General features: G+C 39.5%; 1 protein-coding gene across 1 annotated transcript in view; it reads right to left on the reverse strand.

Annotated features, from left to right (window-relative positions):
- The window catches only part of lgr4 (leucine-rich repeat containing G protein-coupled receptor 4), a 77241-nt gene extending 55954 nt beyond the window's left edge, over window positions 1-21287 (reverse strand). The window contains exon 1 of the mRNA XM_028794222.2: window positions 20736-21287. Within this exon, the coding sequence (XP_028650055.1) occupies window positions 20736-20926 (191 nt within the window). The 5' untranslated portion in view covers window positions 20927-21287. The remainder of the gene's footprint in view (window positions 1-20735) is intronic.
- Window positions 21288-21623: the final 336 nt, after the last annotated feature.

Genomic DNA, 21623 nt, shown 5'->3' on the forward strand with positions numbered 1-21623 from the left:
CAAAAAAAAAAATAAAAAAAAGGATTAAATGCATTATACAGTGTTGTCATATGTTTTTTTTTATCTTTATCTTGCAGTCTAAGGGAATGCTAGCAGATCTATTGGCTGTACTTAACTGTTAAGAGTGTGTATGGTCAAAGAAGGACTTGTATCCCACTAATGATGATATAATAATAATAATAATTCATTACATTTATATAGCGCTTTTCTCAGTACTCAAAGTGCTATCCACTATACTTCTTAAGAGGCTCTGTATGGGATACACAACACAAAATGTGGGAAATAAGCATGGCAGGCTGTGCTGCATTAGTTTTCACTATACAAATTTAACATCCAATCTGAACACAGGGTCATGGGGGTCTGCTAGAGCCAATCCCAGCCAACACAGGGCGCCAACCCACTGAAGGACACACACACACACACACACACACACACACACACATACCAAGCACACACTAGGGCCAATTTAGAATCGCCAATCCACCTAACCTGCATGTCTTTGGACTGTGGGAGGAAACCGGAGCACCCGGAGGAAATGAGGAGAACATACAAACTCCACAAATTTAACATATATGTTGTATTTAAGGTTAAACATGGAAAAATGAAGAGAAATGGAGATCAGAAAACAATAAATGCAAAATATATGAACCAATGGCAGCAGCACAGCATAATCAGTTGCTTGAATACCACAGTTTGAAAGTTTAGGTTCACAAAGATGCATTTGCTTAAAGAATAATAATTGCAGAAACAAAACCAAACCTACTGGTAAGAAGACCACAGAAGTACTTTGAAGAACTACCATCAGGCATCAGAATTATACTCGTAACAGCTAATGGCTTTATTTGACTAGAGCCACATATAGAACAAGTTTATATATCTATGGTGAAAACTATGAGCCTTTGAGGAGACTGAGGCTATAGGTTATGGTGTGCAGCACCAGGATTTCAAAGAAAAAGAAACCCAGTTCACTATTCAGCTCAGTCACATATCGTGAATACCCATGCCTCCTTGCAGGAGCCTCTCCCAGTGGAGTGCTTTAGAGTTCTGTCCTAGTGTCTCCCGGCTATGTGTTAACGTGGAGCAGCACAACATCTGGAATGACGCTGGTTCCCTAGGGTCCTCAATAAATCTCCCAGCCTGTCACAACGGCCACATCCCTGCTGACACGCCACAGTTTAACTTGGACACATCACCGTACTGCCTGCACACTCTGGACTAAGGAATTTGGCCAATGGCCCTGCAACAAATCCCAGCTCTAGGTGCAGTGGACGCAAATGGAAAAAACAGCTGGCAGGATTAAAAATAGCTCAGCACACTCTGGTGGAATCCGGAAAAGACTCACACCAAGGTTAAGGGAGAATAGTGGACCGGCACATCAAGTCTGGTGATACACATTGACCTTAACAAACTTTTCAGGGAAAGAAGGGAGAGAGAACTGCATACATTCAAAAGTGATGTTCCTTTCTTACAGGCATCCTGATTGTGGTGGTACCATGTGAATATTATCTGCTCATTTAGGCAGAAGCTCTCTTTCAAAAGGACCCTCCTTTTTCTTCTTCAATTTTTTCTCAATTTCAGCTGCCTGACTTCTCTACCTTTTTTTTGTCGCAGCCTGTAATTTTCAGTCTGCCTTGTGTGATCCATACTCCTGAAGCCCCCTTACTAGAAAAGCTACAGGAATGGTCACCATGATATCCTCTTAATTTTTTATTATTATTTCTGATATGGATGATGCCCATGAAACTGGATACCATGATCATAGTGAGAGGGGTGACCAGGCTATACTAAAGATTTAAGTAGCACAGTAATAGGTACCAGACACACCAGCATGAATATAACCCTGCTTTCTGCACAAGGATCTTATAGGTTTATCAAGAATAAGCTGTCAATCAAAAAATATCTAGAGAAGTGGTCAGAATCAGGTGCTAGTGGAGGCTGACATGACATACTGTTATCTACAACAGTAGTGAGAAGTCAACAGTAGTGCAGAAAGAGGCATATTTGGATGCACAACTTGTCGCAGCTGGGGTATGGCAGTCACCAACCCAATGGAGTCACATCAAAACATAAAAACCCACACACTCTGGAAAGACATTGCCTGGATTTAAGAATTTTTGCTGCTCCATAGATCCATTTTCCTGGATGTGAACAGTGCACACTAGGTGTGGAGTACATTGGTTTATGCTGTGTTTTTATAGTGCATTGTTCTGTTGGGTGTTTTTTTTTTATATATATATATATTTTTATCCCAGTTAACAATGATTGAATGCCACAGCATTTCTGAACATTTTACAGACCATCTGCAGTAGTATAATTGTAAATTGGATTTTTTAACAGTGTATTCTTCAATGTCCCAAGGCTAGGAAACCATGTAATGGTTCAAGGAGCCTCATAGTGAATTCAGTTAATTGCAGGGCTTCCTCTGTAACCAGTCAAACATAAGACATATCAAGCTATATGGATTCAGACGCTAATTTGCAACAACCATGGGGGCACAATGGAGTCAACATTCACCAGCGTTCTGATGCCCAAGTTCAAAGCACCTTGTTCAGTCCATGTACAAGTAAATTCAGAACATTTTCAGAGAAAACTGGATGTCAATACACTAAAAGTGTACCTAATAAAGTGTCCATTCAATGTATATGCATAAGCTTCTGTTTAATGTTCACGTTGCTCTGGATAAAAGCATAAAATCAGTGAAAAATATACAAATGCTATGGTGAATCTTTAGGAGAAAAAGAAGAACTACCGCTTCTAGCATAAGTGGATGTTCAGGGAGGAAAGAACTCCTTATAGCGGGACTCTTTAAGCGATGAGTCATGAAGCCAAAGGAAAAATGAATACAGATAACTACCTGAAAGCCACAATGTACACACTTAGCTGGTATCATCCAGCGTACAGAACACAAAAGGAAGCTGTCAGCAGCAGGTAAGAGAACTGGAGTTACTTTACTATATAAAACAGGTTTATGTTAAAAAAGGAGGGATGTCAGGTCAACAGAACAGATTGGCCCAAAATTACATTATAAAAATCAAAAAGCCAAATGGCACAGCAACATTCCAAGGCAGAGGGAGTGTTGGTTAAACATGTTAATAAGAACCTTAAAACCAGAGGGCCATATTGCTCAAACCCCCCGTTCATTGAAATCACTGTGCTCACAACCTCTGGAGTGTCCCACTGCCCTTATGGTCACCCGTTTTTGTTACCACTGCACTTGTAAATGTAAGAACAAACGCCCACCAAGTCTTTTCAGTTTTACCAGCAGCTGTTGTCTGCTGACTTACTAGAAGAGAAAGAGAGAATTGTTTTGGAAAAGTCACTGATGTGCCAAGAATAGCTACAATAATGCCAGCTCTCCCTCCCCCATCCACAGTCCCCTGGCCAGCAGGTCTATAGCTACAATGACTACAAGCATGTCTCAAGTCACTACACCATTAGAGCCACTCTTTTACTCACAGTGCCCAGAAAAGATAAAGTTATCACTGTTATAGCCTGAGGAATTGGTGCCTCCCAATAATGTCAGTTATAAAGTTGCACAGTATGCTTTGCAAATAGTAGGTCATTCGCATATCCATGTGATCCAAAGATGTGAAATTTTTCAGACCACCCCTATGCCACACCTTCAAAAATTTAACATTAACTAAAGCAAAATTTGACATTTCTTTCTTCCTTTTTTATTTTATGAATGCTATCCTGATCAACAAATATATATCAAAGGGAGGAAAAAACCTTTGTTGTTACTTTTACCTTAAGCCTGCAAAAGAAACCTGGCTGGACTCCTTAGTCTGCAGCTCCAAATGCTCTGCAGGCCAATCATTGGACATTTTTGCCCAGATTTCATGGAAAAACGACACAGCAATCAAATGTAATGGAACACTTAACTTTCGGAAAATTTGCTGTAAAATTGATTGGGGTGGGAGGGGTGTGAAGGAGTGCAGGGAACAGAGGAGACCATTCATAAGCAGGCAGGACAAGGACTCATTCATTGTGAGGCACTCTGCCATTCTCCTTAGCGGTAGCACCCAGGTTTACACCTACAAGCCACCCTAGCACCCGCTCAGTTAGAGGTGTGCAAACAGGGAATAGGTGTCTAACAGCTCCAGATGAAGTGCAGAAAAACAGCAAGCAACACAGACATTATATAAGGAATCACCATATCTTATTACTAACACCAATCCAAAAACACTTTGGTAAGGAACCTCATGACAAACCAATCATTACAACTATGAACATCAGGGATTTGAAGTGTAAAGTGCTGTGGGTACAGAAGTGGATTCAACAAAGAAAACAACAGTGAAGTTGGAAGAACCCTTATCCAAATCAGAAGGTGTCACTAACATTGGTCCTGCAGGAATAAGTGCTGGAGCAGTGGTTCATTTTACAAACAAATATAGTAAAACAAATAAGATCATCAAAATATTGCTTTCATCAATTAGCAACTGCTCTAATACATATGAATATTATATGTTGACTATAATATGTGTACTCTGTGTATACTATGAGTGTTTTGTGTATTTCTACACCAATATTCTGATTTGCAGCTTGTTGTTACTGCCTTGTGCTAGGTCTAAATACACGTCTTGTATTTACTGCCAAAATGTCTCTTTGGGGATTAATAAAGTATTAAATAAAATGAATCAGTCGTGTGGCATTTACAGTTGGTATTAATAAAACAGATTAACAAATAAAGGCATTAAGAGGAAAAAATTCATAGGATCCAGAAAGTACACCATTTGAAAAATATTAAAGGGTCCTAGTGGACTAATCACAGTCCATTACCAGAAAGCATACAAAAGTAATTAAATAGGCTATAAGGAAACCAGACGTCATAGCACTGAGTACATATTGAGAGGTTTTGTTTAAGATGGGTAACTTGAAAGGCCACATCTGGAATAATGGGTGTAGTTTTTGCCTCCATATTATACAAACACTACACTAACACTACAGAGAGGTGAAACTAGAAGTACTGTATTTCGGGACCATAGAGACCAAGCTTTGAGGGAGTCATTTCAAACCTAAAGCTCTCATTCACTGGCAGTTCAAGTAGGACTGTACCTCGACTCTTGTGTGAAAGTATCTGTTAGGTTAGAGGCAAATCACTTTACGATGTAGAATGACTCAAGTGAAAAACAATAATGGATGGCAATCAAATGACACAGAAGCCGTAATGGATCAAATACTTCCCTTCTGCATAAAAGAAACTTTCGACTTTAGTTTACCTCTTGGTTTTATTTTCAATTACTCAAACATTGGTTGGTCTAATGTCTTAAAAATGTTTTAACAACTGATTTTAAACACTGATGACGTTTCAGGGCACCTCATGTACAGTATATGCTCACCCAGCATGAGTCATCTGTACTTTTGTACAATCCACTTTTTCACCATATACAGAAGTATCAAGCGAAATAACCTGATTAGAAGTTGGGTTTAAAAAAATGATGAGCTATAATTTAGGCCAGAGTATTAGTGTGACAGTAGCCAAAGTGGAAACGTCTAGATGGACGTATCAAGACAGAGACTTATCCATATTACTAACCGAGAATGGTAAACCGGATATGGACGCAGGGACCTGCCCGTGGACGCAGGAGACATAGTGCGCAGGCGCCACACAAAGCCCCCCTCCCCAGAGTGAAACGGGAGAGATTACGAACGTGCGCAGGCGCCACACAAAGCCCCCCCGCCCCAGAGCGAAACGGGAGAGACTACGAACCGTCTGACATGCCGCAAGCAGGATAAAGCGAGGTCAGAAATAAAACACAGAGTAGGAAACAAAGTAAAACGTCATAAAGAGGTTAAAGAACGGGGCCAAACACATGGAGAGCAGGTTACAGATGATGAAAACTGGAATACAACAGCTTCAAACAAACCTAGGCACGAAACACATGCACAGCGAGATATAAATATAAAAGCAGAAAAAACGACAGCTAAACGTCCACACCACACAGCGGAGGCAGACCCGGAAGGTGCAGGCGCCTACATCGCGCGTCGGAAGGCGCAGGAAAGTACGAAAGGCAAAGGCGCCTACACAGCATGGTAAAACCCGACATAATACGGAAGGGGCAGCCGTCACCGCCATATTGTGCGTGGCACTACTGCGGAGTGAAGTTAGGAATAATGTGCTGCTTGGGATCGTACAAAACGCCGAACACGACCCACCGTCTGAAACTGCGGAGGCAAAGCAAGCACGGGTTCAAACCGAACGAGCTCGACTGATGGATATACGCCTACAACGCACGTCTCAAACCGCAGAAGCAGGGCAAGCACGGATTCAAAACAACGCAAGCTCCTACAACGCGCGTCTGAAACTACGGCTACCCAGCGGGCACGGGTTCAAAACGCCAGGGGTAGGCGAGCGAAGCGAGCAGGGGGCGAAGCCCCCTTGTCTCCTCCTAATTGACCAAGAGTTTAATAATGTTTATGTCTGCGATGTTTTCTGAAGACATTTGACACCAGCAGTTCAGCCCAGAGGGTAACTGGCCTTTTTAACTTAGCCATGAATAACCCATTTCATTTTGCAAAACATTTCATGAAAGAAGGTCGCCTCTATTGAAGAAGAGATAAGAAACTACTCCACAGGGCACAAAAGACACACAAGTTAGAAAAATTAGTTTACTAAATGCTTCATACATGAAAGAAAACCAGCTAAATCCAGTTTTGGGTTGTTGCAGAATAGTAGCCTATCCAACCCTTGAGGGGGTGCCAATCTTTCCGGGGGTTACTCACACCCACACCACATTCACATTAAATTAGCCAATTAGCCTAATCTGCGCATCTTTAGGATATTTGGGAGGAAAACCAGAGAACTCAAGATGAAAACCTATGTAGAAATGGGGAGAATGCACAAACTCCACACAGGATTCAAATATAGGATGCGCCATCCATGAGGCAACATGTAAATAAACTTTTGTCTGTATTCAGCTGTTAAACATCGATGCTGTCTGTATCATATAATTTCCATTCATTCCTCACAGTTTTTCACCAAACCAGGTTGATGCTCATTTCTAGGTGTGATGGCACACTTAGTGATCCAGTCACACACTTTCATACCACTCATATAAAAGAGTAGACACGCAGAGGTAGAGAGGAATACCTCAGAAAGAACAGACAGTCACTGAATATGAAACCTTCTGCTTCCAAACTGCTTAATGCTGTGCCAGACAGTCCCCCATTGAAGAAATCTGAGGTATTCAATACTTAAAAAAACTGGTTTCAGGCCCTTAAACTGTGTGCTGTAAAACCCAGGACAAGTATTTGACCCCCAAACAATGAGACCCCTCTAACTTTCCCCAGTGTTGGGTGTTGCTTCATCTCAAACAGAGTTCTATTGGTATAAGCTGTGTGGGGGCAGTGTAAGTAATGGTTTTCTACTACCAACCCCCAACACAGAACCTCCTGGCAGTCAGTCTGTACCCTATTTGTGCAAGGTGAGAAAGAAAAAAGCCAGAAGATTCTGTAGCATACAGCTGCCCATGGCAGGGGAGGAGGGCTGGATGGTGGACGGGTGGAAGCCGGGGCAATAATTGGCTTCTTTCACCCCTGTTAACTGCAAACAAAAGTACCATTCAGTATAAACTGGACAAAATGCACCAAAGGGATGGTCAACTAGCTGTAGCGGCGGGGAGGAATGATAACCACGCCGGGTTCTTTCTTTCCCCAGCCTTTGTTTAGCCTCTCAAAAGCCTTAATTAAAAGCTGAACAATGCGCCTCCAAGGGACTTGACAGAATGGGCATGACATTCTGCTTAGCCGCTACTTTCATTCCCCCCCACAAAAAAACACATTAATGGAAATGTAACAGGAATTAAAAACTAAAGCAAGAGAAAAATTCAGCTCCCCTTAACCAAGTCTTCCACCAATTACAAATTCTGTATTAACAGAATTCATATGTGTAAGCTGGGTTTCTGCTTTTCAAGCACTGTTCCACAAGAATGGTCTAAGTTAACAAACAAATTTAGCTATGTTTTTTAAATCATTACTTCAAAAGGGTTCATTCAATTGCTTAAAGTTGGATGTGTGAGCTTTCTGCTCAGATTTAAAGTACAGAGGCAGTGACAATGACGGAGGTCTCCTAAAAGAGATATAGGTGCAACAATGACAAACTGTAAGTCAGTCTCTGGTATTCCTGCCAGTGCTAGGCAGAGAGCCCCCATCCCCTCCTACTAGACAGCCTCTTTAGTTTACGGGTCAGTGCAACAAGCGCAGCGGGAACAAGGGCCTAACAAAGGAGACCTTCTGGGGAGTAATTTCCCATCTGGGGGAGGAGGTAGAGGAACAATATGGAAGTGGGGGATGGTCTTCTGTAAACCTGTCAAGCAGGTGCAGCAGACAAAGGGAGCAAAAACAGAATTTTTAAAATCAAGATGTAGATGTTTCAAGGAGGATTAAATATTTCAAAATATACAGAAGCACACACATACACAAACATGTAAAACAGAGGCAGTCACAGAGATAGCAGAGCACTCATGCAAGAACAGAAGGGCATCTGTTGGACCTGCAGGATGATATAATGTCACTGGAAATGACGGGGCAGATAAAATCTACTCATTGAAGTTAGTGTTTCCCAATAGTCTGAAAAAACACCAAAAGTCACTACCCGGGGCAGTAAATCTTTGTTTTTTTATAATTCTTCATCAATCTAGATAGAGTTAACTGTTACTCAAATAATTATTCAAAGCATTCTTTTGCTGTTAAAAGAAACTGGGGATCCAAAAGTGCAGTTTTTTTGCAAACAAGTGTTTAAAATAGAAACAAGTGTTATAATTAGAACAGCCCCTTGTACAGCAATAATTTGTCTTCACCAAGAATCACTATTAAAGGCGCTGACTTAGTCAGCAGGGTTAATCTGTGAACACAAAACACATCCCCTTATGCATGTTCCTTTGCCACTTTGATTAACAAATCTGCACAACATCCAAAACAGTAATAGCACACTGAGAATGGGTGACTTTGTGAGAAGATAATCTGTTCCTTTGACACCTTTTCAGTCACCGTTCCACTAAACCTGTACATTTAACCATGTCTTTAGTTGTGGCACCGTTCAACAAAGCACACCTGTGTTGTTTTTCTTACTATTTTCACTATTGATCTATACAGTATAATGAACTGCTACTCACAGGAATTCTTAAAAAATAGTGCTGCTTTTCTCCCAACTAGACCATATGTAACCAAAAGCAGTGAGGTATTGATAAGTATTAATTTCGTAGATCTCAACAGCATGATATTGAATTTTAAACTTTACAAAAACTTGAAAGCATTCTGAGGAAAGTAAAAAAAAATGTATGTAAAACCAAAAGGCCACCATTGAGACAAATCTTGCAGAGATTCAGGAATTGATTCATTTTCAAACTGCCTTTAGGCAAATGGAAGTTTACCAAAAATATTATTTCAAATGCTGTTCGGCACTCCAGGTAACCATATCTGACAGAATTCTGTGTTTTGTTGGAGGGAGGCATCAGGCAGTTCACACAATCTTGTTTAAATAAGAAAAGTCAACAGTACAAGGCAAAAAAAATTTATTATAAAAATACACCATCACCTGTGTAATTACAATATTTAATATCTGTAGCACAAATTATCATCTAGCTCAAAGCACTTAACAATACACAAATGCTAAAAACAAATTACAAGCAAAAATATACAGCTTAGTTGCAACAGAGGAGAGGAAAACAAATGCTCCAGCATGACACAAACACAGGATAAAAACAAACCACGGTGGGCCTATTAACTAACTCTAATTAGCACATCCAAAACCAAATGCTTGTATATAACTCAAACCCCTAGACTTTGTGCTGGGAGCTCTCCCTTACAACCCTTTCCTGACACAACACAGCTGGGCATTCTGACCAGCTTTTCAAATAACCCAATTATTTCTATATATTGCATAAATACATACTAAATGGCATATAAAATACTAGCCATTTAGGGATGCAGGAATGCCATTTTTAACGCAAATAAAGCATTCAGAATATCTTAACTAGAGCAAATATTAAGTACTGTTTAATATCCTGAATGGTACACTTGTTAAAGCCATATATGTAAATGTTACTGGTAGCCTGTTGATGTAGCAGTCGGGCCCATTTTAATTCACAAAACTTTATGTAAAATATTGTTGCTATAAAGTTTTTTTTTTTTTTTTTTTACTTGTGCATTTATTCAAATACCAAATTTTCGTAACTTAAGTGGTTAAAATGCTCAACCTTATAATGATAATAATAAAATATTCTAATTATGACCCATAACATTCTTGCATTAAATGGTGTAGTACTAGGGTGTTGTACTATGTTAGCCTTTACGTATGTAATGAGAAGTCAAGCAAAATGACACTTTTTATTGGCTAACCTGAGTTGCCCCGAAAGCTTGCATATTGTAATATTTTTAGTTAGCCAATAAAAGGTGTCATTTTGCTTGAGTTCTCACTACATTAAATAGTGTGGAAGAGAGACTGGTAATAGTAATGTAAGTTAGGCCGTACAATGCTATATGTGCTTATTTCCCCAGGTGGATAATTGGCAGAGACGTCCATCAGTTTTTCAATGGACTCCTGCCAGTGTACATAACAGCCAGGTAATTTGACCTAGCCTTTTAAGTGGGAACTAGGAGTCAGCCCTGCAGTGACATCTCGTGCCATTAGGCAGAGCTTTAGCCAGTTGGCCTCAGAACTTCCCTGGAAGTGATCCTAAGGCAAAACCATAATGACTTTCAAAAGAGGGTTCAAAATTTCCTTCTAGATCCCAGGAAAGTGACCTTGGAATTAGGAGGTACTGCCACTTGCGCTACCTGAGAATTGTGGAAAGAATAAGGATTTGGGTTACAATTCTGGAGTTTAACATACACTCCTTAAGACTCAAGACTCAGAAGAAACAAATGAAGATAGGAGTATAGGAGCTTGCTTGTCACAGGCTTATGCTATTAACATAATGTGTACAACTACTAGTATAGGCAATCGCTACAGGTAAGCCATCATTTTTTTCAAATCGGTCGTGGCAACAGACTTCAGAACTGGGTCAAGCTGTAATAAATTCTAAAATCCAGTTATAGGCAGGGAGGTGAGGCGGTTCCTAAAAAATTCAGTTATAATCTCAGGCCATAAAGAATGAAAGAACAGATACTGCTTATGAATTAAGATTAGCAACAGGGCAAAAGTTGGAATTAGCTTAGCAAGGGAGACCTGAATGTAAATCCTTCATAGAGATAAAATTCTTGGGAAAGAATGCAAACAAGCAAATACATAAATGAATAAGTAAGTAAAAAAAATTGTTCAGGGGCGGGGCAAAAAAAAAAAGTTGAGTAAGACAATGAATTTTAACGCAGACCTGTTCCCTGCTATGCCACTTTTTGCTTCTGCAAAGATTACAGGCACCATCAGCACCATCAGACAAGCATAGCAAGACAACATATTTTAAATCTAAAGGATACTTGACACAGCTCAACAACTAGGGAGTTTTACTGCTGCTGACATGACCATGCTTTGGCAAATATACAAGAAAAGGCCAACTCCAGATTCCCCAAGAGGTGTAGTTCCAACCATCACACACAGACAGGATTGGGTGCACACAATTTGATCCTACTTTTAATTAAATGTTTAAATTTTTTTTAAAAATCAGCAGCTGTCAAAAAAAAAAAAAAAAAAAAATTAGGAGATACCACAAACAAACACCCTCAACACAAGGAATGATAATGCGGGTGGGGAATTTGAAGACAATCATAATCACATATTAGGAGCCAAAGGAACTCCAAAGCTACACCCTACGTAAACCTTCTACTGAGCCCTGCTACTGTTTTATATGTCCATTTATTTATTCAAATAAATCTGTATCACATTTGCCACAGAGTCCCAGAATCAGTGGGATTGCCTGAAGCTAGAAGCCTCTGCAGCAGGTTGATGTATTTCATCAGAACAGGAAATGGGTTGGGGGGGATTGGAAAGGGAGAATTAAAAAAAAAATGCTGAGCCAAAAATCTCAGCTGGATATACCACGAGAAGGAGACAGAAGCCACACAGCTTATTGTGCTCCATTTATTTGTGTTTCACTTCAGGATGCCATTCTCTGGGGTCCCCATAAGGAACTGCTGAGAGAAACTGGGGGAAGTGGGAGCAAATCTGACTTTCAAATGGAGGCGATGTCATAGTAACCCCAGCGGCAACAAATGCATCTTTTGGCAGAGAGAATGGCAGAGTTAAGGCTCACTCACTCATTTGCCTTTACACTGAAACATCTAAGGAATTGGCTCCTAAAAATTGGTGTATTGTTTTCCCTTAAATTTTATTTTGCTTCTTTCAAATAAATAAATAAATTGTAATGCTGAATCTTGTATTCGAAGAATCTCAGCCCAGCCTCCAATCCCCCCTCCTCCCACACTACCCAATCAGTAGGGGTCACGACACAATCAATATGCTCCATTTTGTTACCCGGTTGCACCATAAGAGCCCCCAGTGGGGTTACAGGGGTCACAGCATAAGGCTGACTATGAAAACAATTCCAAAAGGGCAAATTCGCCAACAGAGAGAGAGGACAAAGCATCCATCTAAGAAAGGGAAAACAAAAATGTCTTTTCAATATTGGAGAATATTTCTAGAGGGTGTACGGTGTAAAAGAGAGCCATTATTGGTACAAATCGGAGATTTGGTAAACTGTTATCATAAAGGCACAACTTTCTACCTATTGCCTCTCACATATTATTAGTTAGCATCTTTACCACAGACAGCAAAGGTCATTCTGAACTCCACCTACCAAATCCCATTTAAACAAACCATTGCAGAAAGCTAACGCAGTCTCTCATGTAGACCACCCATGGTGCATCTTTCAGTGTGATAACTTGAGTGAGTAATGCTGTAACTGCTTATATAGTGCCAATCAAAGTAAAACCTTGCATTTCATTAACTGCTAAAACGTTATTTCAGGATCCAACATTTTGGACACTTGTCAAATAATTTCTGAACGCACAGCATTATGAAGAATTTTACTGTTAAACTAACCTTTAAAAGGAGGCCTGTTTCACATACGTAGAACCTTACAGTATGATAGCAAATCTGCTCACTGCAGAAAATTCTAGAATATATCCATGAAGTCCTTAATTTCTCCTATCTAGCACTATGACAACAGTGTCAATTCCTACACTAGACAGACTTTGAGACAGGTAGACGGGAAAACCACCATACTAGATAAATGGAGAGATAGGTAAACAATCTTGTGTAAAGGAAAAGGTTCACCAAACATGATGAACTCCAATAACTACAATGAAACACAGGTTTCTTCATCAAGTGAAGTGCACAGACACACGTATAGAATCACATAGCTAAACAGAGTAGAAGAACACCTTTAGCTCAGTTACAGCATAGAACTGACACTTTTTTTTCCCTATTTGGGATAATGCCATTGATCTCCATACCCAGATTGATGAGCTGTGGTCATCTGTACTACTTAGGGCACCTAGGCCCTGCTGTTCCAGACTCATTTCCAGGCCAAACCCTAAGATAACAACACGGCATACCCTCTTCAAGCAGGATGAAATTTTAATAACATAGTATGAATAAAAGAGGCATCCATAGCCGCAAATAGCAGCTGCCACCCACCTTGCTTAACAGCACAAAGTGCAAGCCAGCAATCACAACACTTTTTGTGCCAGGAAATGTAGCTTTGTGACAGGAGTATGAAATAGTAATTAACTGGAACAAACAAGCCCCTTCAGATAATAACCAGGTAATCATTACCCAAGGGGACACACCCTTTGCTCAGCACAGTAAAACACTGATATGCACTTTCTACAGCCGCGCCACTTCTAGGGTCCTCTTGTGCCGAGGTGGCTAAATGATCTAGATTTTGTGTTTCGAGTATGTTACTGCAAATCAGGAGTATTGTATGTTGCTCATTGTAATGCCTTCTGATTTTTACAATAAATTATATCTGTATTATGAAACCCAAGCATCTACCCATGTACCTATTAACACTTGCTCTCAGGTTTAGTCCTGGGAGAGACCCCTATGTATGCAGATTTTTGTGCCAACCTGTTTCACAATCAGTAAATCATTTAAATTGCTTTCAGTTTAGTTTGTTGACTTTTTACTTCTCTTATTTTGTATTCAGAAAAGTGCAGTAGTGCAAGATTTACATCTATAAGAAACTATTTCTGTTACCTGGCATCGCCAGGGAAATTTCCTAAGACAACGGTGACACAGCAGTCCTTATACTTTAAAATCTAACAGGAATTTGTCTTTGACCATTCTTTTTGCACTAAATGATGCCATTTGAAATGTACTACTATATTTTCTTATAGCACTAGAAAATGCTCAGTTTAGGTGTAAACTAAATACTAAACATTTAATACGCCCTTGTAAGTCTTCAAAAAATTATAATTAGATTTTTCCGCTTTTGCAATATATTTCAGGTGGTTCATTTCAATCCACAACAATATGGACATTTAAAATTCATGGACCATATAAGAAGTTCTTTATTAGATTCACAATCGATGTGTAAATTATAATAAAACCCATTGTTGCAATTTCTGAGCCAAGACAAATATCTTTTTCATCTGCATACAAAGCAGAAGTTTCTCTGTTCATATCACTATGTTTTTAGGCATGTTGAGTAACAGCAGTCCTGTGATTTTCTTGAAGTTTATACATGTATTTAACAACCACAAATCTGTTCATGTTAGGATTTTGTGTGCATATTTAGCAACTGCCAGTCAGTTCACTTTAGGATTTTTGTACATATTTAGTAACTATAGGTCTGTTCACATCAATATTTTTTGTGTATACATACTGTAGCTACCCAAGTGTGCTCACTTCAGGATGTTTTTGTATATGTTTAGCAACCACAATTCTGTTTGCCTTGGGATTTTTTTTTGAGTACATGTAGTAACCACAACTCTGTAACCCTCTGGATTGTTTTTGCATGTTTAGATGCAGATTTTTCTAATTGTTTTGTCTGATATTCTCTGTATATCTAGTACAGTGGTAGGTTCGGAGAGCTTTTAGTCACATCTGATAAGGTGTAAGCAGTTTTGAATTTGAGCAAAACCAAAAATTGTAAGGTTCATAAACATCAAAATGCATAAAGCTCCTGTGAAGTGCAATCTTTATACTGGCCAACCATTTACCAAAATGTCAATTTGGAAGTGGTAGCACAGGATGAGGGATTATGCATATCGTTCATATACATTATAACACCATCGTAATTGTCGTCTCTTGGGTTAAATGAGAAAAATTTGTATCGCAACCACTGTCCCACTACAAATTCAACAATTTGATGCCAAATTTCCAGGCCTAATACATCCATACCATATTTATGTAATGACAACAAAAACTAGCAATTTCCATCTGCCTTTACACGTATTATGCGGTATGGAATTGATATGCTACTAGGCAAAAGGGATTCCGTTTTAATTGATCAAAACCAATATACAAACTAGAAACAGACATTGTGTAAGTAAATAGTAGAACTTTCCTCCTTCCTTCCACTTCACAGTTCAATGTCATGTCACTCCTAAGACAGCTTCCCTTGTTCTCTCATTAGTCCACCCTATTGGTCTACAGCGCTGATCTACTGCAAACCTTCATTTGCATACACAGGCCTGACTCAAAGAGACCGCAGAGTGGCTGCTACCCTTTCTCTTCAGGCTTCTTTCAGTGCTGTGCAGCACGTTAACATAGTGTACCTGGAACAGAATTATTATGGACAAATATACAAAAAAAAAAAAACACAAATGTCTGCTAATTTTCTTTTTTCTATAACATCACCACGTTTCAATCAAATGTATCAAAAGCATTCCTTACATTTTGGTGCATTTAATTTTCTATTGATGGTTTTGTTTTATCCCTGAATACTAATATGTCTAAATGTCCTTTCTTAGCTGAAGACTACTGACCTTGAAGAGCCACCCTGTCAAATTTTAGCTTTTTAACTTATATAGGAAATAATAATTTAGTTGAAGAGTGTGCGAGTGAGTCAGTCAACTGCACATTTTTATATATCTAACACTAAAAAATTTTAAATATGAAACACCAAACTACTTAATTACAAGAGTAAATTGGTTGGAACGAAAACCTGCAGACATAAGTGGCCCCCACGACTGAACTTGACAACCTCTGATCAATACCATACCTAATTAATCCAAATTAGGCCCATTAGTGGCCCGAGTCTTTTCCAGCAGCAGTGAGTCAAAACTGGGTAAATTTGATTTGAATAGCCCAGCTCACCCACATCTACTTGACTTACCCCTAATAAAATACTACCTCTTATCATTCCATAAACTGCATCCATTCATTATTAAACAGTCAAACCTAGTTCAGGGCTGCAGGGAACAAGATATTTCTCCAGCAGCACTCCTAATATAATCTTTATTATGTTCTTTACAGTTTACATTTACTTATTTGACTGAAGCCTTAATCCAAGGCAACTTACAACATTTATGATCCAATTGGTTACATTTCTTGTGGTTTTACAATTGGAACACAGGCAGGTCATGTGACTTGCTCATGGTCACACAATGTCAGTAGTGGGATTTGAACCCACAACCTCAGGGTTTGAAGTCTAAAGCCTTCACCTCTACACCACACTGCCTGCCTATATAACATATTTTCTGTAAGATTCTGCTACTATTTCCATTAATTCGGGTAAAGTGATTTTATGGCTAGATGTAATCCATATGTTTTACGACTGTGCTTTCATTATCTAAATTTTCAGACGCCCAACAAATTTGCACGGGTTAGTACTATTAAGCAAAAACATATAATTATTATGTAATCCCCCTTTGCAAATGGTTTTTCGAACAGATCAAGAAACATGTTTCAATTCACTGAAAGGTATCGATATTCACATTTTTTGGTCCCAGTGTTATGGGATTTCCGGGGGGTGGGGGGGCTCAGTTCCTATATTCAGACTCCTCTCCCCACTGTTGTTATAGTAGGTCAATTACCCAAATTATGCCACTGCTTTCAATTGTTCAAACATATGCAACAGCCAAGAAAATTATTTCCCAGGCGGAAATGTGAATACACAGCAAGGGTTGAGCCTTTCTGTCTTGATTGCTTATCTGAGCAGAGATGCTACATCACTCAAACAGGGACTCTCTCTGCTGCCAGTCCCCTAACTAAGATTTTAATCTCACATTCATCTTCAAAACTGGACAGAACCAACTAATGATAACATGAATCAGTATAATGAAATTACTTTGAGATGTTTTTGGTTATTGTTTGTTGTTTAATACTATATTTGAGTGATCTTATTTAAAATTTCAAAAAGGTACAAACAGTGCAGTCCCATTATCAGCGGACCCTTCCTTGTCTAGTGTCCAACGTTCCTTGCAACACCCACCCTCGTACTCTAGTTAAATAAGGAGATTCAAAAAATGCATAGATGGATGAATGTACTTAAAATGGAGGTTACACTTCAGTATTGCCAGCTCTAATGCTGGTCAAGTTTGGCACAGAAATTGCAGGTGTGGGTGCTGATGCAAAAAACCCTTTGCTAATGGATAGTACCCCCAATTTTATATAATATATATATAATATATATACACACATACACACACATACATACATACATACATATAAAAAAGTATATATGTATGTATGTAAGTATGTATATTTTGGCACTGTTAATAAAAACTGTATTCATTTTAATTATTACCACTGTCAACAAAAAGAAAATGCAAATGTACTTTTATTTGTTGACACACTGGTCTGAAATGCTAAGTTCATGTGCTGCCACTTCAAAGAAAAGTATACTAACACTATGCAGAGGATGATACAGATAGTAACTCTGTCAGATGGAGTGATCAATTTTTCATTTAGTGTTTTCTGCTTTAACTGGTAGTGCTTCAATACCTCAGAAGAAAACATTTTGAGACTGTATGTTTTGTGCAACTTAGCAAGCTTCAATCTTTGGTTCAGCTAAGTCTTTGAAGCAAAATGTCAGGATGTTTTATATTGTTTGTCTTTGTATTGTGAAAGCTGCTGTAAATAATGCAATGCTTTTATTATATTATAATTACAATTTTAGAGTGCTGAAGTCTAAATGTTTCTCAACTACAGTAACGATAATGATGACCCGTTTCTCCAGTTAGTCAACAGCAGGCATTAGTCAAATGTTTCACGTTCACTTACTTACTATTTGGTTTTTTAGTGCTCAGTCTGATATGTTTTGTATTTTTCTTTTTTTTTTTGTTTAATTGGCTGTTATGTGTGTCTTTTCAATATTTTGGAAAACACAATATATAAAACTCTCACAAATATTTAGTGAATGCATTTCCATGACATCAGCTGAAAACCTGAGAAGACGGATAAACAAGAGGAGGCTATACAGTCCATCACACATATCTAGTTAGCTAATAAATATTCCCATACTGTTACTACAAGTTCTGAAATATTTCATAACTAAATGATAAGGCAGTTTGTTCTACATTTCTACAACCATGTGGATAGGCAGTGCTTCTAGCATCCATCTTAAATACATTTGTATCTACATCATCACTAGTAAAATTTAATTTACATGTTAAATTCAATGTGTTTTTGCTAAATATAATATGATAGGATTTCTAAACAGCAATTAATGCTCTATGCAGCTTATAAACCACTTGTTTCAGAATTGCAACCCTGAATTACTTTAAGCATGTTTAACAATGTTACGTTGTGCGACTTTGTGAACTCTGTGGATAGGGTCATCCTGATAGACAGCCCTATCTGCAGGAAACAAATGCTACAAGAACTGGTGACAATAGCTACTCAATACTATTAAGCAGCAATTAGTACATGCCTAAAAGAAGTGCCACACATGGAGAAACAAAGAAAACACTTCACAGTTGGAATCAAGCATTCAGGGCTATACACTTCCTCACATTGGCAGAAGAAAAAAGATGGTACATCAGAACTTATCACATATCTTGTCTTTGTACTATTGCACCTGCATCATCAATCTTCCTAAAACAGATTAATATGAGGATCATGGGCAGCATCAGCCCATTCTGACAGCACGGGGTAAAGGCAATGAACAACCTTTAATGATGTACATACATTAAGAGTTAAGGTGAGTTGTCTACATATCATGGCTTAACCACAATAATTCACTCCCCCTTAAGTTTTTTTTAATGATATTGACTTCTGAAAACAAATTTTAACATGATTTTAAGTGAGTCACAGCTACAAGGAGTCCAAGTGGGAACACTGTGTATGCAATTATTACTCAGGTCTACAATGCATACATGAATATGGCCTAGAGTTACAAAAAAAATAATAATAAATAATAATATATATATATATATATAAATAAATAAAAGAGTGGGGAAATAAATTGTTCTTTATACAAGTCTATGCGGAGTAAGAGCGCTAAAACATTTACCCAGTAGATCTCCAACCACACCCAACTAAACAGTCTCCTGCTAAGGTGCATAGTCATGAACTCAAGACTCACACAACAAAAATCTCACGTATACTTAAGAGGGGGAAGATGTACAGTATAGCACATTGTGGACATCTAAAAAAAAAATTTCAACACTCTTCCATTTCCCCTTCTAAAACACTGACACAAGCTAGACAGTGTTGCTTTAATTTTATATTTCTATCAAAAATTGAGAATTTAGGTACTCATAAGATCAAACTTAAACTTGTGGGTGTGTGGACCACACACATTTTTTAAAGTTTTGTCTGCATAAATATTTCAAACATATACTTGCAAATAAAAACTGACCAAATGTACATGTTGACCTAAACTATAGTATTATGGATGCCAAACCATTTCACTTAAAATGGACTTTATAGTAATAAATAATAATTCTCACAAGCAGAATAAATGCCACATAACAAGGTAGCAATCAGATTTGAAACTGCAACCCTACAACTTCACAGCAACTTCAGGCAGAGGCCCGCCAAAATATAATGCTACTATTTCTTTCTGCATTGATGTTCCCTGGTCTGTGTCTGTTGCACCAGACCAACAATAATTAACAATGTATTTTACTGTCATGGCCAAAGTCCACGTGCTATCTCCCCAGTGAATATGAATTCTGCCATCTGGACCCTGCCTGCATCTCTATCTATCTACTGACCATGACTGAAACCTCAGGGACAACAAGTGGAGCAACCACTGGAAAGGCTGTGGTCTTCCTCCTGCATTGTATTTCTGTAAACCCACCAAACAACTCAAAAATCAATTTAATAATTGGATGTTATTGTGTTAATCTCTCTGGCTTGGAGTAATGGTACTGCCTCCTCCCACAGCAAAAAGAATGTTCAGTTAAGCCCTTAACTTTCTGGTAAACAGCCTCCATAAAGAGTAGCACTAAGGGCAGTTTGTTACATTGTCTCAGCTCAAGGTCCTACGGTTTTTCCATGAAATATGTCACACACACCCTCCCCCCGATTTGTCACATGGACAGGAGAGTAAACACCACGTAACTTTCTCAAGGCTGAAGGGACAGTAATTTCGTCCGACCCTTCCGAGGATTCCAGTAGCCCCCTTTGACGCCAATGTTACATTATTTAAAGTGGTCCAAAGCAGAAGTGACTCAAGTCGGTTTCGTCAGCTTGAGTCATTAGAAGGTACATTCCGGGCCGTCATGGCCCGCTCACCAATGCCGTCCTGGTATCAGATACTAGGTGATAACAAATAATGATAAATGTTCAAACATTGAAGATCGCCACTGAAAACAGAAAACCCTATGGTATCCCAAATTAATGAACTGAAACCGCACTTTGACGCCATACAAAACTGGTTTACTAAGCCCCTCGGTTTACTCACAGGTAGTAGGTGAAAGCACTAAGTCCTGATGGCACCGTCCGTAGCCCCCGGCCCGAGCAGTCCGCTCCCCCGTCTCCGTCGCAGCGACAAACTGCTGGACATGGAGCCGGAGAAGAGTCACTGTGCCCGGCGGCGCTGCCACTAATCAGCAGCCACCCCGCCAGGGCGAAGCACACCGCCAGAGCCCGCATGGGCGCAGTGTAGTCTCAGCTTGCCTTCAAGGCAAACAGAAATCCAATCCCAAGCAGTGCCAGGCGCCGCAATCCTCGGCAGATCCTCAGGGACTCGCCCCCGCGGGCGGTAAAACGGCTTGGCCGGTCAGTCTCCGACGTTCTCGGTGTTCGTTCAGCTGTTTGCCCAGCGCTGCATAATTCGAGTTCAGCACCGCTCCCACTCCGGAGCGCCGGCCTCCTTGTCCCATTAACGCTTCGCTCACTCGCTCCGCTCCTCCCGGGCCCGTGTACTGTCAGGCTCAATGGCACACCATATCCCGCAGAACTCTCCTAACCATTCCACGCGTCCCTACCCCTCTCCTTCTCAGTTCAGGCTGGTTTGCTTTTGCGCCCCGCCCACTAATGCATATTCACCATGTGTTGACTTAGCCAATTGGAGCAGGAAAAAGAAAAAAACAGACGCGGAGACTCTAGTCTCGCAGAAAGGGAAACAAGTGAATGGAGAAAGGAGGGGGCGCAGGTACGGGAAGGGGAGGAGGTCGCTGTTGGAGTGAAGAAGAAGCAGGAGGAGGAGGAGTTAGGGTTGGAGGTTCTGAACAGCTCGTGGGCTTAAGCTTTCGTCGAAACTTTTATCGCAATCTGTCTCTTGAATAATTGCCTTAGTCACGAGTAAAGTAAACTTTGTTCTTTTATATTCGTTTATTTGTCCACTCTT

Source organism: Erpetoichthys calabaricus, chromosome 2, assembly GCF_900747795.2.
Source record: "Erpetoichthys calabaricus chromosome 2, fErpCal1.3, whole genome shotgun sequence".
In the NCBI taxonomy this organism is placed as follows: domain Eukaryota; kingdom Metazoa; phylum Chordata; class Cladistia; order Polypteriformes; family Polypteridae; genus Erpetoichthys; species Erpetoichthys calabaricus.